At 40.8% G+C, this 16,858-nt stretch overlaps 1 protein-coding gene across 2 annotated transcripts in view; it reads right to left on the reverse strand.

Moving 5' to 3' along the window:
* The window catches only part of NTRK2 (neurotrophic receptor tyrosine kinase 2), a 273,512-nt gene that overhangs the window by 48,629 nt on the left and 208,025 nt on the right, over positions 1 to 16,858 (reverse strand). For both annotated transcript variants that reach the window (XM_034774168.1, XM_034774167.1), the window contains exons 15-16: positions 12,645 to 12,817; positions 6,140 to 6,374 (exon numbers count right to left, since the gene is read on the reverse strand). In XM_034774168.1, the coding sequence (XP_034630059.1) occupies positions 6,140 to 6,374; positions 12,645 to 12,817 (408 nt within the window). The remainder of the gene's footprint in view (positions 1 to 6,139; positions 6,375 to 12,644; positions 12,818 to 16,858) is intronic.

Below are 16,858 nucleotides of genomic sequence, written 5' to 3' on the forward strand. Positions count from 1 at the left end.
GGCTATGGGCATGTGACACTCCTTCCTCTAGCCAACTGTGTTCAGTCAGGATTACGAGGCAAAAAGAGAGAAGCTCTCTGCAAAAGAGTCTTGGACTCTCCTCCTAGGATATAATATGTATGGTCTGTGTAAATGGAGAACAGATGGAAACAGAAATAAAAACCAAGTCTATTAACCTGTTCAACCTGTGCAAAGCTGACATGTAAACCAGTATTTGAGAAATGACCACATCTGTGAATGAATAGAGATCCAATACCAAATTCAGCCCTGGCACAAGCCAGTGCAGCTCCATGAATGGCAAGGGATCTGTGCCCAAGTGTGCCAGCTCTAAATCTGGCTCCCAGGATATGTCTCTACTCTGTTGTATATACACTCCTAATAACAGTCATAGTCGTGACCTCCTGAAAGCTCACATTAATCGTCTAAAATCTTCTGGGGGCAAATTCTGGTCTTGGTTATACAAGTGTAAAACCAGAGTAACTATATTGATTTTAAGGGAGATACTCCAGATTTACATTGATGTAGCTGGCCCATTATTTACAGTATATAGGATTATCATCAGTTATGTGAAACCATCTGCACACTGGTGTGCATACTCCAGGGCTATCAGAACCCTCTGTCACCCTCTAGTTCTCTACGCAATGCAATGAGTACGTTGGTCTATGACGGAGGAGCAAAGCTGAAAAGACCTTGTAGGGAAGGAGATAATTTCATTTGAGCATTAGATGCTGAAATAGCAGCTAATAAAAAGCCTTCAAACTGTGACAATTCAATACACACACCTACGAGGATGCCTTGACAAGCTGCTTGACTCACAACTCTTTCTTGCTTTTCCTCTGTGCAGCCTCTGCCAAACTCACCCCCATGGGTAAACAGCTGCGTACTGACAGTAGAGAGGTGTCTGCCACTACTGCCATTTGCAAATAGAGAGACACTTGTCCCTGGCTGTAAACATTTGTGCTCTGGTGCTAGCCTGGCTAGTTACAGCTCAAATAAATATAAACCCCAACTTTGTCTTTTTTTAGCATCCTGCTGTCATACGTTAATGTTCTTTACAAACACGCACTTTGTCCTGGAAATAGGCTCAGTGAGATCACCCTTGGGTGATTATTTTACTAGCATTATCTTTAACAAACAGTTTGCATGTTGAGTCACCAGAAAGCATATAATGGGCAGTTGCCAGGAACTGAACACTGTACAATGCTAGGCTCATATGCTAAGGAATAAGCTATACATAACTGGGCCAGATTCTGATCTCTGTTTCACCAGTTTAACTCCACTGACTTCAAGGGTGTTGCTCTGGATTTAGACTTATATGTCTGAGATCAGAATCTAGCCCATTCTTATCGTATTTGTGAAGAATAATAGGATTTTCAAGGATAAAGATGACCTGCAAAGGATTTTTTGAATGGGATTTTATTTTTTATTGCTTTTTCTATGATGTAGAGAGTTGTTGGGTTTTTTAAATCTGTTTGATTTTTAATACAGAAATATCAGGAATGTCAAGTCTGGTCATCTTTATCATTGCTGGAAAACTTTCTTGAGGTCTCAGAAGGATACTGAGTTCTCGCACATTAACTGAAGAGGTAGCAGTACTGAATCTTTAACAAGGACGTCCTTTTTCCAATGTGCTCATTTATCACTGGAGTTAAATAGGTGTTAACACAAAACAAATAGACAAAGCAAAACCCCAAATAATTCTATAGTTTTATTTAAAAATCATTCCCATTCCCACTTGCTCAGCAGATATTGTTTCACTGAGTCGTGATATCGTTTCACTAGTTCTCCAGTCACAACTAGGCTAGGCTAGAATAGGCTAGACAAGACCTGAATGTCAAATGAAAAATATCAAACAAGGGGTAAAAAACAATTTTTTTTTTTTTTTTTACAAAAATCTTCCTGGCCCTCTTTAAACATCAAAAGAAACAAAAAATGACCCAAGCCCTGTTTTTTGGCCTTTGCAGATCACTTTTAAGTGACTCAGATCAGAAGTCTACACAGCAATGAAACAGCTCTGCGTCCTGCAAACCTGAGTTGGCTGGCACAGGCCAGCTGTGGGTTGTTCTTTGCAGTGTAGACATACCCTTAGAGTGTTGAATATGCCCCACTGCATGGCCAGCCAGATTAGCTGCTACGGCTCTAAATAATTTATGATCCTTCCCACGCTTTTTTGGGCAGGTGCACCTGAGAAAGCGTGAACAATTCAGTAACAGCCCCTGTGCTCTTTTGAATGTGGGTCTGCAGTTCTGACTTGCTCTTCAGTGGGCTGTGCAGGTGGGAAAGAGAAGTTCTTACAGAAGGTGAAATTCTGGTCCCAATGAATTCAATGACATAACGCCTATGGAACTCAATGCAGTAAGGATTTCACCAGAGTCACTGCATCAATCCTGCTAATCTCTGATTAGGTTGGAATGGCATTATATTTAAAACAAGTTCCTGTTAGCTTATTCCTGAAACTGTGAGACGCTGACCTTCCTTGCTTATTTTCTTGTTTATAATAAACAAAACAAAACAAAGAAGTATATTAAATGTAAGTACAGAGCGGGTACCTGCAAACTTGGAGTGGATGCATAAAATGGTTTGAAATAGTATCGCTGAGTACAGGAATGAATACCCAGAAAAGTGATTGTTACCATGATCCAATGTCACTACAGCATGTCACAGAGTAGTGCACATGAGTCAAATAGATGTTAGAAAGAAAGACAGGAAACCCCACATCTTAAGGGATGAGAGCGTGATCAACAAAAAATAGACATCAGCAAAATAAATAAAAGCCCCCAACCATTGTGAAATACAAACTCTTTCAAATCAATGCAAGGATGTGCTGCTATAAATGGACTGTAATTCTGCAGAGTGTCAGCAGAGCTCTTTAAAGCAGGTGACAAACTAATTGCTTGTTAGTCGTCCTATTTTGACTCAGGTGGGTGACAGCACTGGGGAGGAAAAGCCATTGCAATTTCATTGTGTCCTCGGGCACATCTGGTCTGGCTTTAGAAAACTATTGCAGTTTCATTACATGTTAGCGTTTGTACTAGCAAATTAAATTTCTCTCGCTCCCCCCCACCCCCACCAAGATTCCTGACAGACCCTGAAATAAATAAATAAATAAAGGCCCGTGCCACCAATGCCACACCGCATACACACTAGCCAATAGCTAATCGCTATTTCTCTCCACAGTCATCCCTCCAGTATCTCTATATGGCTGCACTGACACAATGCAGAAGGCCGTTAGCAATCTGACAGTGTGCAAGGGCTGAGGACCATCTTCATTTAACTAAACAAACATAAAACAATCCTCTTTGATCAAATCTAAAATCTCAGTTGATTGACTGATGGGGGGTTGTCTCAGAGTAAACTAATTCCACTGTATCGATACACCCACCTGTATGGATTTTGGCAAGTGCCAAATAATTTCTTGTAGTGCATTTTGAAGCAGTGTAAATCTCTTCAGTGAGCTGCTGATATAACTGTCAAGTGTAGGGGAAGAATCACCTCCCTACATGTAATTAAACTTTAACGGTTAAAAAACTTACCTGACTATAAACAGAGGTCAGCGCCACCCCAATGTCACCTATGGCAGCATCACTATCCATCCCCGCCACTGCCATAATTCTCTGGGCAGCCCTCTGGCAAATCACTACTGGCCTGATCCTTTCAGGACCCCATTATGACTAGCCCCACATGTCCCTAAGCAGGGCTGGCCAGAATCTTATTGGGGAACATAGTCCCTGATCCTTACTAGCAGCCTCACAGGTACTACCAGTTTGAAAGGTGAGGTGAGAGGCAGGCCATGGCCCTGTTCCTCTTCTGCATTTGCCCACAGACTGCTGGGTGTGTTGCAATGGCACTGCTTCTCTGTGTGTAGAAGAAATGACTTCAAGGGCAACATCTGTGTGTCCCATCCTCAACTGATGTAAATTGGCATAGCTCATTGACATCAACAGAGCCATGCTGCTTTACACCAGCTGAGGGTCTGGCCCATAGGCAGAATCTCTCCCTGTCCTATTCATCCCCCCATTTGTTCTGCTGCCATCAACATTCTGTCTGCCCTTTCAGTCACTCATCCCTCTCCACAGACTTACTTTCCCTCCTCGTTCATTCCATTCCCACATTTATTATTGCACAATTCACTCTTTTATTTTCACTTTCCCTCCTGACTCATCCAGAATTCCTCCTGGTGCTCCAATTGCCATGTGGCCTGTGCTCTCTACAGGCCTGGGGCCATCCAGGGTGGGATCTTGCCCTTTGTCTAAACTCCCATTTACTTCAGTGGGAGTTTTGCCTGAGTACAAACATGGCAAGAACATGCACTGTGGGTCAAATTCAGACCTAGCGTAAGTGTGCAGAACTCTATCAAAGTCCATAAAGTTTCACTTGCTTGTGCCAAGTCTGGATTTGCCCCATTTGAGGTTGATGGCATTAGATCCATGTTTCCATCCCTTTCCCATCTGCCCTTCTGCAGCTGAGAATCATCAATTTTTGTTTAAGAGCAAGTGTAAAACAAAGGTGTTTAAAATTAAAAATGGCATTGAAAATATACACCTTCTATTTAAGGTTGTTGACATGCTTTACAAACATACATTATTAAGACTCACAATGGTTCTGTAAGGTAAATAAGTCCACTTGTACCAATTTTACAGATGGGGTGACCCGAAGCACAGAGTAGTGATTTGCCTGAGTCACAGCAAGTAGGGTTGATATTTTAGATGCAAATAAACCTCCCACAAGTCCTGATTCTGAATCCCCTGCTGTAATCCTCTCTGATATAAAAAAATACAGTAGAACCCTGTTTATCCGACCTTCCATTATCTGGCTCTCCATATTAACTGAACAACCAGTGCACACATGTTCAGAAGCGGGCGATCTCTCCTGTGGCCGCTAGACGGCACTGCAGCCTCGCACTTTCCCATTCTCCGGATTATCTGAATTTTTGAGCATCTGATCTGGCCCTGGTCCCAATTGGATCTGATAAATAGGGCTCTGTTGTATAACCAGTAATCACTACAGTATATGTTTTTTCAAGTTTTGAAATGATGTCATTCTTATATTACAATGATCAAATAGCTTGAAATACCAGATTCCCAAAGGACAAAATGTGTCAGAAATCTGGTTCAAATGTTTACTAAATGCTAGGTTTTGCCCATTGAAAAAAGGAAGAAATAAACAACAAAAACAAAAACATTTATGGTTTTCAGCTGTTAATTAAAACAACTCAGTAAATATAAATACTACAGTATTTCCTGTGTGTAGCCTGCCCTGCCCCACCCCACCCATATGTAATAACAGTCTCTTCTCAGGCCTCTCACAAACAACTGTGCAGAATCAGCTCTGTCCTCTTATGGAATCAGCAGCTAAATTAAAGTGGAGATGACAGAGATATTTATCACACAACACCAATACTGATCATTAACATATACAATATATTTCATCCATGAGGCTTTTAAAGTCCTTTGCAAATTTGAAAAATGAAACTCTGAGATAAATTCTGACTCCCATGGATTTCAATGAAAATCGTATTGGCCAGCATATGGACATATATACCATATATATAAGTGCAACCATCACCCGAGTGAACCAAAGCAAACACAATCAGTTTAAGACAGGAAATGCTTATCGTCAGCTATGAGGCATTTCTTTTTGGATGCTGAGCATATCTCCAATAAAGGATTATGCCTTAGTCTCTGTCTCTTTCTGACTGAAATAATTTTCATAGGTGCAGTGCTGTTGCCTACAGGTTATATCCATTCAAACAATCCACTAGTCTTAGACATTTGTAAGAACACATTTTTATAATACCTAAGTGTTGGGCCAAATTTGACCAACCATGGTCCCTTTAAAGATGCCTTTTCTTTTTTGCAGCCAAGTAAACTTGCCAAATTTCTGACCTATGAAGGATTTTTTAAACCACTTTAATAAGAAAACTAAAGCAGGCATACATAAAGAAAAGGACTCTCCATCAACTTTTGCCAGGAGCTTCCAAATTTACCAAACTTTAAAACTCAGATTCACCCTCAATATCCAATTCTTTAAGGGTCCAGGATGTGCGGATAATCCAGTTTAAAAGTGGCATCAGTATGATCAATGTGATTAGATGACTGAACAAGACCTCAGTTACTCCTGAAAGTGACAGTTCACTTACCCTGTAGTAATCAGTACTGTACACATCTCTGGACATTCCAAAATCTCCAATCTTCACCAGCAAGTTCTCACCAACCAGGCAGTTCCGGGTGGCAAGATCACGATGCACAAAGTGCTGTGATGCCAAGTAAACCATGCCGGATGCAATCTGCTGGGCAATGTGTAACATCTGGGACTGGGTCAACTCAGCTAGAAGGTTGCCTTCTGCCATCAGTACTGCATCTGGTCCATGTGCCCTGCATGGAGCACACAAAAATACGGACTCATGAAATAAGAGATCACTTATAAACTAGAGTGACTGTGGACTTGGCATTAGGGAAACTGAAAATGTAATAGTGGCTTATTTAAAGGTGATGGGCTAAATTCATGTGTGATAGGAATGAATTTGTCTCAGTGTTTTTTTCCTTCACTGTTTTCTCTTTCTTTCAGGGTGAGGAAGAGAGGTAGTTGAATATATTGCTCATGAAAGTAAGGAACTGGAACTAATAACGATACATCCCATCCTAATCTGCTATGCCCCTGCTGTTCCAGCACAGGGGCCTTTCCTGGACAAAGGCTGCCAGTTGTTCTAACTGTATGGCAGCAGGAGAACATCAAAGACAGGATTTATACTTAGGTCTCTAGAGGTGAAAGGCCACTGCAGTAACACCATTTTTCTTCCCTCTTTCTAAAGCCTACTATCCCCTTCCACAGGGAGATGGGGCATGACGCACATGTTTTTTTTTTATATATATTTAAGGTGAGAGAGCTAACTTTATTCTGGGGAACAAAAAAAGAAATAAGAGGAATAATTTCAGATTTTCACCCTTAATTTACCATCCACATGAAGTAGCTCCACTAATCCCAGGTGCCTTTTGTTGATTTTCCCACGGGTGGTGAATTCCACCTGATGCACAGGGGACAGGTTACAAAACTCATTCCAGTTGGCACAGCCGTGCCAGATCAGAAAGCTGGTTCTAGGTTAGCTTTGAAGTACAGCAAGTCCTTAACACAAACTGATCAGCCCATTCACATGAGAAATTACGAAGCTCTTTGGGGCAGAGGTCATGCTCTTGATAGCTCATTGTGGCACAACCAAATATACATATATATAACTTCTCTGTTGTAATTACTGACATTGTTTTAGGGCAAGCTTTACTAGCCATTCCCTGATAGTGAATTAAGGCAAGACTAAAGAGGTCAGTGGCCCCTGATCATCCTCCACCCTGATGTGCTTCAACATTCTGAATACCCATTATTTTATTCCACAGCAGCACCTTCCCTCCACATTTGTAGATTTGACCTTCCAAACGGGCCAACTCCTCCCCTCGCTCCTCTTTTTTTTAAACAACCCTCCCCCACCCAGTGATTTGCTTTCCCATAGACCCCATTCCTCACCCCAAACAAGTACCCTGGATCAAAAGGGGTTATGTTTAGCCTTAATTCATCTTTGGGAGGTGGGTATAGAAACTTGGAAAAGGTTTGCAAATTAATCAAAATCCCCAAGATCAAATTCTGATACTACCAGAAGTATGATATAAAAATTGCTGGGAGGGAGAAAAACTTCACAGGTGAAGTGACAGATCTGGGAGCTAAATGAAGGAAGGTTTGTCACATTACTGGGCCTGCAGTTGGCACTGTGCAGAAAAGCTACCTGCTCATGTTTTGTCATGGAGCATGGACAGCCGTGCAACTGGTGGTAGTTAAAGAAATAAAGGCAAGATGAGAAATCCCAGGCTAAAATCCAAATGTGAATTCATAATGAAAAGCACGGTACATCCTCATCACACAGATTTTTAATAGCCCTCCTCATGAAGGAAGCTGCAAATCTTTACTAATTTAGAAAACTATTTATCTTTCACCACATATTTCTTTTCTAATTAAACTTCTGCATTTTTTAAATGTTCAACCCATCTTGCTTATCTTCCTAATTTTCCTTGTTAGTCATGAAATCCTTATCTCCAGCAATGCACAGCTGTAAGAGACAGTAGCATAGACTCCGCCTGAGCTACATTATCCCTCCTATGCCACAATGGTGCACACAGGGAAGCTTTTGACCTTCAGGATGCGATCCTAGTCCTGAAACGCGACACTATGCTGCAGGAAGCAGCAATACTCAGTTTGGTCCTACATTGGTTAAACTCTGGATTCAGTTTCCCCTGATGGCCTTGGGTGGCGCTGCAGGGTAAGAAATAGATGCTCTTTTATAGACCAATTACAACTAACCTTTCATCTGCAGTACAAGCTGTAGCAAATGTGAGAAGAATGACAAATTTAAGATCAGATTAAACAGCTTGTCCCAACATAATCATTTTATGTTCTAAATACAATATCTTATTAATTTAAAAAACCCAATTTAGCACATATACTGTCTGCTAAGCTGTATTATATGATATTTCAAAACCAGAGTGCAGGAGTTACAAAACAATATCTAATCAGAAAATACATAAACAAATAAATAAATATTTCAAATGATGACTAATAAGCATCTACAATTCCAGCTTGTTTTAATGTTGAAATTTTACAAACAGGCAGTCAAGACTGGAATCGTTTGCAGAGTGGAGGCGGCGTCAATGTCTCAAAAGAAGAGGTTACAGACAGAGTGGGGATAGGAAATGAAGGGTCATAAAAGTGAAGCAAGTAGCTTGCATATCTCCCCAGAGAAAAAAATCTGCTTTATAGTTCATATAGCCAGAGACTCTAACTGTGGAACAAAAGGCTCCTGGGGCACTTATACACTGGGGAAACCCTGTCAGATTTACCAGGGCTATCCCAACAGGGAAATGTGGGCAAGCTGCGGGGGTGGAAGGAGGCAGGATGGTAACATAGCATCTGGAACTGGTAGGGTTGGAAGGCCTAATCGGACACCCTCACCCCTCTGGTGGAACAAGGTGCTGGAATCCATCAGGAAGACTTTGCAGAGTTTGCTGTCCCCTATGCAAATGTTTTCATTTAAGAACAAATTCTGTCCTTGTTTATTATTATGTGGGGCAGCATGTACTCATGCATAGAGTACACCCACAAGGCCAACAGGTTCTTGGGCTGGCCCATGAGTTATCTACAAAGTGTTTTGGCAGCAACTATCAATTTATGATAGCAGCTCTACCTAGTAAAGAGCTGATTTCAATCTTTGATACCCAGACGCACCTATCTTTATAAATCTGCACACTGTGAGTCAAATCAAGAACTAGCACTATTACTGTACCAGAGTAGATCATTAGTATTGTCTAATGCTTCCTCTGTGACAACACACAAGATTTAGCAATTGGCCCCAATGGAACAGTCTTTATTCATAATTTTATTCCATAGATTTTATTTATAGATAAAGGGTAAAATTTGAAAAAAGCACTGAAATGACTTATGGGACAGATTTACAAAGGTATTTAGGTGCCTACAGATGCAGGCAGGCACCAAGTGGGATTTTCAAAAGCATCTGTGTGCACCATTAGGAGCTTATCTGCATCTTTAGGCATCTAAACACCTTAGAAAATCTTGTCCTTGTGGGCCTAAGTCGAATTAAACTTAATGGCCTACGTCATTTTTGAAAATGGAACCTAAGATCCTAAGTCACTTAGAGAGAGACCTGGGTGTTTTGATTGATCACATGATGACTATAAGTCACCATGTGATCCTAAAATGCATCAGGCAAGGCATTTCCAGTAGAGATACAGAGGTATTAATGCCATGGTGCAAGGCATTGGTAAGACCTCCTCTGGAATACTGCATACAATTCTGGTCACCCATTTTCAAGAAAGATTCATTTAAACGGTAACACATGCAGGGAAGAACTACTAGGAGGATCAGGAAAATGGAGGGCCTGTCTTATGAGAGGAGACAGGAAGAGCTTGGCTTGTTTAGTCTAACAAAACAAAGGCTGAGAAGAGATAGGACTACTCTCTATAAATACATGGGGGCAGGGGAGGGAAGGAAATACCAGGAAGGGTGAAGAGCTATTTAATCTAAAGGTCAATGTTGGCACAAGAACAAATGGGTATAAACTGGGCATGAACAAATTCAGGCTGGAAACTAGAAGAAGGTTTCTAACCATCAGAGGAATGAAGTTCTGGAATAGCCTCCCAATAGAAGTTGTCAGGGCAAACAACTTAATTACTTTTAATAGAGAGGTGGACAAATTTATGAGTGGAATTGTAGGATGGGGTTGCTTGTGATGGCAGGTAGCAGGGCTCAACAGCCCTGGGGCTCCCTTCCAGATTATGTCTTACATTCCTAAAAGCTCATGCTTCATGGCTTCAGCCGGTCACCTGACAGGGTCAGGAAGGGATTTCATCATTTCATTCTCTCTCCCCCCCCCCCCAATGTATTCTGGTATGTTTGGGGTTTTTTTTAATCTCCTTCCTCTGAAGCATCAGAGATGGCCGCATCTGGAGATGGGACACTGGATTGGGGGGGCCAGTCCTCTGAGGCAGCACAGAGCATTCTCTCACTCAGGTGTTTGGTTGCCTGGTTCTTGCACCCATACTCAGCGTCTAACTGATTGCTATATGTGGTATTGGGAAGGAATTTTCTTCCAGGTCAGACTGGCAGTGATCTTGAGGGTTTTCACCTTCCTTTGCAGCATGGAGTATGGGTCACTTGCCGGTATTAGCTGGGTATATTAATCAATTCCCTTTCATTGCGGAGACCTTGGGCATTGTTGCACCTCAGTCACACCTATTTTCTGCCTGTGGCACATAATAGTTTAGTCTCCTGGTAGTCCCTTATGGCCTTAAACTCTATAACTCTATACATGTGAAACACAAAATATGCTGTCTTATGTCCTCCCCACCCCCAATACTGGATCACAGTCTAGTTAAGAATCAAGGGCAACAAAGAGCAACAGAATGACCTTTTCCAATTTTGAAAAACTTAATCAAGCTTAGGGGGACCGTGCCAGTTAGGATGAAATTCTTGTTTCTTAAAAGTACATCCATATCTCATTGTGCAATATAGTTGCTGTTTATAAATTGGTAGATATGCAGAGAGATGCAGCAGAATACAAAGTATGGTACTAAAATCATGTAAATGTTAAAAATGTTTATTATACTCTTCAAAATAAAACAAATAGTTTGTTTATTGTAACTGAGTTTCACATTCTCAGTACTACCATCCTCTCTAGAACCCAATTTAAACAGATGCACTGAAGTCTTTAGGTCTGTATTTGAGTCATAACATCTATCCAGGAACACAAACATAAATAATAAATTCCAGAGATAGGCTGAATGTGTGCATCTAGTTCTAGATTAGGTTTAAACTGGGGTTTGAGGTTTGCATTTGAGTTTAAATCAGGGATTATCTTTAAGGTTTGATTTCTGATTCAACAGCACCAAATTTTCGTGAGCTGTTCTCATGAGATTTCAGGCCCAAGAGGTAGAAATTTCATGGAAAAAAGCTGTTGCAAATGTCTATTATCTTGTAACATTTCGCCTACATCCAGCGTGGAACTCTCTAATAACCAAGAAACAAACCCAAACCCAATTCCTGGATCTAATCTGAAACAGAACCATAAAAATAGCTGTGGATTTGTGAATAAATCTTTCCTCTCTCTTGAAATTCTTGTAATTTTTTTCCATCTCAGATGTGGATCTGAGATTTCAGTTTTGGCTCATCTTTTATAAATTACATTATGTGATTCTCTACTCTACACTATAAGTCACAAGTACAGTAGAGGGTGATTTTTTTGAAATGTACTATCTTTTGCTCCTTAGATTGTTTATGCTCCAATACGAGAGATTTATTTTTGGAGTTTCATGTATTCTTTCTGTTGTTATTGCATTTTCCTTTCTCCTTTGCTTGCCCCACCTAGAGTATTCCTTTACAGAAAAATATCTTGTTCAAATGCCTTTCTGCAGCAAAAGAAGCTGTGAGAAATGCTGTCAAAAATACTGTAAGTTTCAATACTGTAAGTTTACAATAAAGATTGAAAAGGGGATGGGCTGCAAAGCATAGATCTGGATCCAAACTCCCCCAAAGTTCAGGGGTGTTTCCATCCAGGGCTTTCATTTGGGCCCAGCACCAGAGAGAAATAAGAAACACAAGATAACTTGGATTTTGCCAAACTTCATTAGTCAAGCTTTGGATTTGAAAAACTAAAGATGATACGGAATCAAATCGCATTTTAGCCAAGGTCTCAAAGTTTTATAAACAAACACCATCTGCAGAATTAGTTGTGGAAAACTATGGCCAAGGAAACAGGGAACTGGGTTACAATCCATGTGGTATAATGTAAAAAATGTAAGAAAATTATTTAAAAATACTTCTAAATAGGTAAAACACTTGATGAGGCAAGACACAAAATCACAAAATGTGAACGAACTGGGTATTTATCAGGTTTTCATTCTTAGGGAATGTCTACATTGCATAGAAAACATGGCACTGAGAGCCTGTGTCAATTGACTTGAGCTTGCGGGGCTAAAAATATCAGTGCCGATGTTCTCGCCCAGGCTCCAAGACACTTTCCCTCTCCCCAGGTTTCAGAAACACTGCCCCCACTATCACCTATGCGGAATGATACACCTTCATGAATTTACCTGAGGAATTTATTCAGATCTCCATGCTTCATGTACTCAAAAACCATGATGAGTGGATCACCTTCCACGCACACGCCATAAAACTTCACAATGTGCTCATGCTGTAGGTTAGTCAGCAATTCTGCCTCTCGGTGGAAGTCTTTCCGAGCATTATCACTGGCATCTTTCAGTGTCTGGAGAAGAAATGGAAAGGGATATGTAAAACAAAGAACATGGTGGTGGGGGGAGATGAGGGTACAGTACTATGTCAGGGACAGAGAATATACATTTTTGGTGTGACTGGTTATAAATATCAGATCTAGATCCAAGTAAAGCACAGACCTGTGATTTTACAGTATTTCCTCTGCTATATTTCATCACATATTTATTATTACAGTAGAACTTCAGAGTTATGAATTCTAGAGTTACGAACTGACCAGTCAACCACTCACCTAATTTGGAACCAGAAGCAGCAGAGACCAAAAAAAGAAAGCAAATATAGTACAGTACTGAGTTAAACATAAACTACTAAAAAATAAAGGGAAAATTTTAAAAAACATGATTTGATAAGGTAAGGAAACTGCTTCTGTGCTTGTTTTATTTAAATTAAGATAATTAAAAGCAGCATTTTTCTTCTGCATAGTAAAGTTTCAAAGCTATATTAAGTCAATGTTCAGTTGTAAAATTTTGAAAGAACAACCGTTGTGTTTTGTTCAGAGTTACGAACATTTCAGAGTTATGAACAACCTCCATTCCTGAGATGCTGGTAACTCTGAGGTTCTATTGTATTATTTCTTTCTGTTGCAGTAACTTGTAGAAGCCCCGATCACGGACCAGGACCCCATTGCTAGGAGCTGGATGAACACCGAACAAAAACACAGTCCCTGCCACAAAGAGCTTAGCAGTAGACAAAGTGCCTGAGTTTTTTTTGCTTTACACTAGTGTAAAACCCTGATCTTGAATTGGAGCCTGTGAGTATTATAAGTTCTTTGAAGTAAGGACTGGTCCTCCTAAAATACTTAGCAGAACTGTAGGTGTTTTAATTAATTGTTTTATTGTTGTTGTTGTTATTGCTGTTTGGCATCAAAATTGAGTTAAGCATTTTGCAGACTTATAGGTGGTCATCTCTCTGACAACAGCTTACAAACTAAGGCCCCAATCAAAGATTCACTTTGAGTTCAATGGATCTACTCGCATGCTTAAAGTTAAGCAGAGACCAATGAATTTCACATAAAAAGAAATGAAATGCTACTATAATAAGGACCAATTGGAGGGGCGATGTGGGATGGAAAGAGGAAGGCTGGACAGCAGCCTGAAGTTGCTACAAAGTTGCCCCTCATTCTTCCCCATAAATCCTAGGATCTGCAGATTTTGGAGACCATTCCTCTACCTCCTCACAAACATTTCTTACCTGAGAGGAGCATTTCTGAACCTCATTGTGTTTTCTGAGACAAGTGTCCCTCTCCCACAGGTATTACCAGAAGAGGGTGATGTCACAGTTTCAGGGTAACTGCACCCGTATTTCCCCCTCTGTGGTCCCCCAAATGCACCCACTTAAAGGTTTCTGACTCCCTGCCGCCACTTTTCTTCAGCGGAGCCCCACATCTCACTCCCTTCTGACTAGGATTTTTAAGACTGCACAGTTCCCTGATCTACCTTGTGATAGCCCCAGCAAGCCAATCTGCCTAAAAGAGCAGTGCTTGCGCTTTGCTTTCTCTTCAAAGAGCTATGCACTACGTACTGCCAGAAGTTACAAATCACCACATAGCTCCTTCTCAGCAAGCACATTTGTTCTTAAGGTGAAAGAATTACTGGGAAAGCATATCAAAACAATCAAAAAACCTACATGAATATTAAAAAGTTTAGCATAGATCACTCTAACTGCAGCATAGAATTCTGGTAGGTGCTAGTCATTCAAACCTCATAATGGGGCTTTCCCTGTGGTTACAAGTTCATATCACTCTTTAGATCAGGAACCAGAAATGAAGGCCCTGAGTCAGTTTAAGATCGGGCTATTTATCCAAAAGTCCTTTCTTTGCCTGTTAGTCTCTGGAGAATCCACTTTCTGGAGGTGTAATAACCTGAGTGATTTGCCTTAATCATCCCCTACTGTTTTCACTAATGGAAGAGCTGTGTTAATCCTCCCGTCATGGAACGTATATAATCCCTGGCTCACAGTGATACATAAGCCATTCATTTACATTTAAGACAATATTGTCTCCCAAAGATATTGCAGGTAGTTGCCCTATCTGTCACAGGTGCAATACGGCTTTTAGCTGCTGCAATACCTACCTGTTATAGAACATCATTATATGGAGCTAAGTCATCTAATAGCAACATAAACTCAGGTTCCATCTATTGACACAGAACAGCCATGTTATGGAACCAAGTTAGAACACATTATTAGATTGTTCAGGACTTTAGAGTAGTACAAGAACAGAGCTAAGGTCCAGTCTACAGCAAATAATGGAATTACAGGGGACAACTGCGTCACAATGTGGTTTCCTGTGATGATTTTATCTGTAATTTAGTTGGGCCCTCATTCAACTAATTGTCAATATAACGGCTCTAGAAAAATAGTTCATTGTAAAAACAGTTTTTTAAAACAAGCAATTATGAGGACTACTTTAAAAAATAAAATTTGGGGGAAATATGTGGTTCCCCATCACACATTTTCTCGGGAAGATTGTAAAAATGCCGACAGCTTTGTTGTATCAAGCTGGCATATTGTGTGTTTCAGAAACTATTTTTTATCTCAGAGAAGCAGCAAAATTATCCTATGATGGAGCAGTTGCTATAGCAACTACACATTTTCCGTCAACCAGTAGAATGAATAATGGCCTAAAACCTGGGTAGACTGTTGAGAGTTTCTGCTACCATGGGGGTTGCTTGAACTTCTCCCCAACTTGCCCCTCATGTTCCCCCCCATGTAGCAAACACAATAACTTTACTGCATTAGAGAGAGCTGACGCTTGTGCATGGAGATACTGGTGGTGAGCAAAAATTAATAAGCAAACAGAATTTACATACAAATGACAAAGAATATGCATTTGACTTGTTCTCACTGTAGCGGGGAAACAGGAGAGTCTTAAAGAAATTGAGACAAAGATGTATTCATTATTAGTGACAAAGGGGCCAAATCTCTGCAAGCAAAACTTCCCCTGAAGTCAACCAGGGAAGAAGGGATCTTTCCCCACAGACAGCAGAGCTGCTCCATGGCTGTTGCAAAAGCCCCACGTCTGCTGCACCCTGAATTGTCACAGATAAGAGTCTGTTCAGTCATGGTTTCACTGGCCACACTGTTCCCTTCCCCTAGCCCAACCCAAACCCTCATTCATGAAACAGCTTGGAAATTGCCCTTCTGTGTCTGTGCTCCATGGTGCATGGTGCAGAAGCTGTTACAAGGACTTCTGGTATCCTCCCCCACTCTGCATCACTATGCAGTGGAGCTATAATGTATGCCCACAAAAACAGGGGGAACAGGGGTAACCCATAAGCAAGGACTGGAGGGTTTGGCTATCATTATAATTATTATTACTATTAATGTTATTAATAACAAAATTCTATAGATATGTTTCCTTCACAGTGCACTGAGCTTTCACCATTAGATTCTTATCACTCTTAATTGGGTTCACCGTCCCTCCCCATGCCATGCAACAAGCTAAGTCATGTATTTACTACAAAGTCTGGTTTGATTTAAAAACCTCTCTGAACTGGGTAGATCTGATGAGCTGAAAATCCTCACATTTCTTTTGTGTTGTGTTTGTGGTTCTGTGTATTGTACAGGCAGAATTTCTCTAACTGGAACAGAAATCTACAAGCAAATTGGCATCTATATGATTCAGTTCTGATATCAGAAATAGCAGGCACTTGTGTCATAAAATCAGCTACTCCACTTACGCAGCTGACTCTCTAAGGCTACATTTACACTACGAGCTAGGGGTGTGATTCCCCAGCTTGTGTACACATACTTGTGCTAGCTTGTATAAATAGCAGGATAGCCACGGTAGTGGCAGCAGAGGCATGGCTTAGCCATTCCAAATACAACCCCACCTGAGTCTTAATGAGAGAGTGCACAAGGACATGCACACAAACAGAGGAATCACATCACTAGCTCATACCCTAAAATATATGTGAGGTGCATCTGAGTTTCTGAGATCAGGATCAAGACTTAAACATCCAGCTGCTCAAAATAATATGAGGCATGTGTTCCCATTCCACCCCTATGGGTTCAG

This window comes from Trachemys scripta, chromosome 6 (genome assembly GCF_013100865.1).
Source record: "Trachemys scripta elegans isolate TJP31775 chromosome 6, CAS_Tse_1.0, whole genome shotgun sequence".
Classification (NCBI taxonomy): Eukaryota; Metazoa; Chordata; order Testudines; family Emydidae; genus Trachemys; species Trachemys scripta.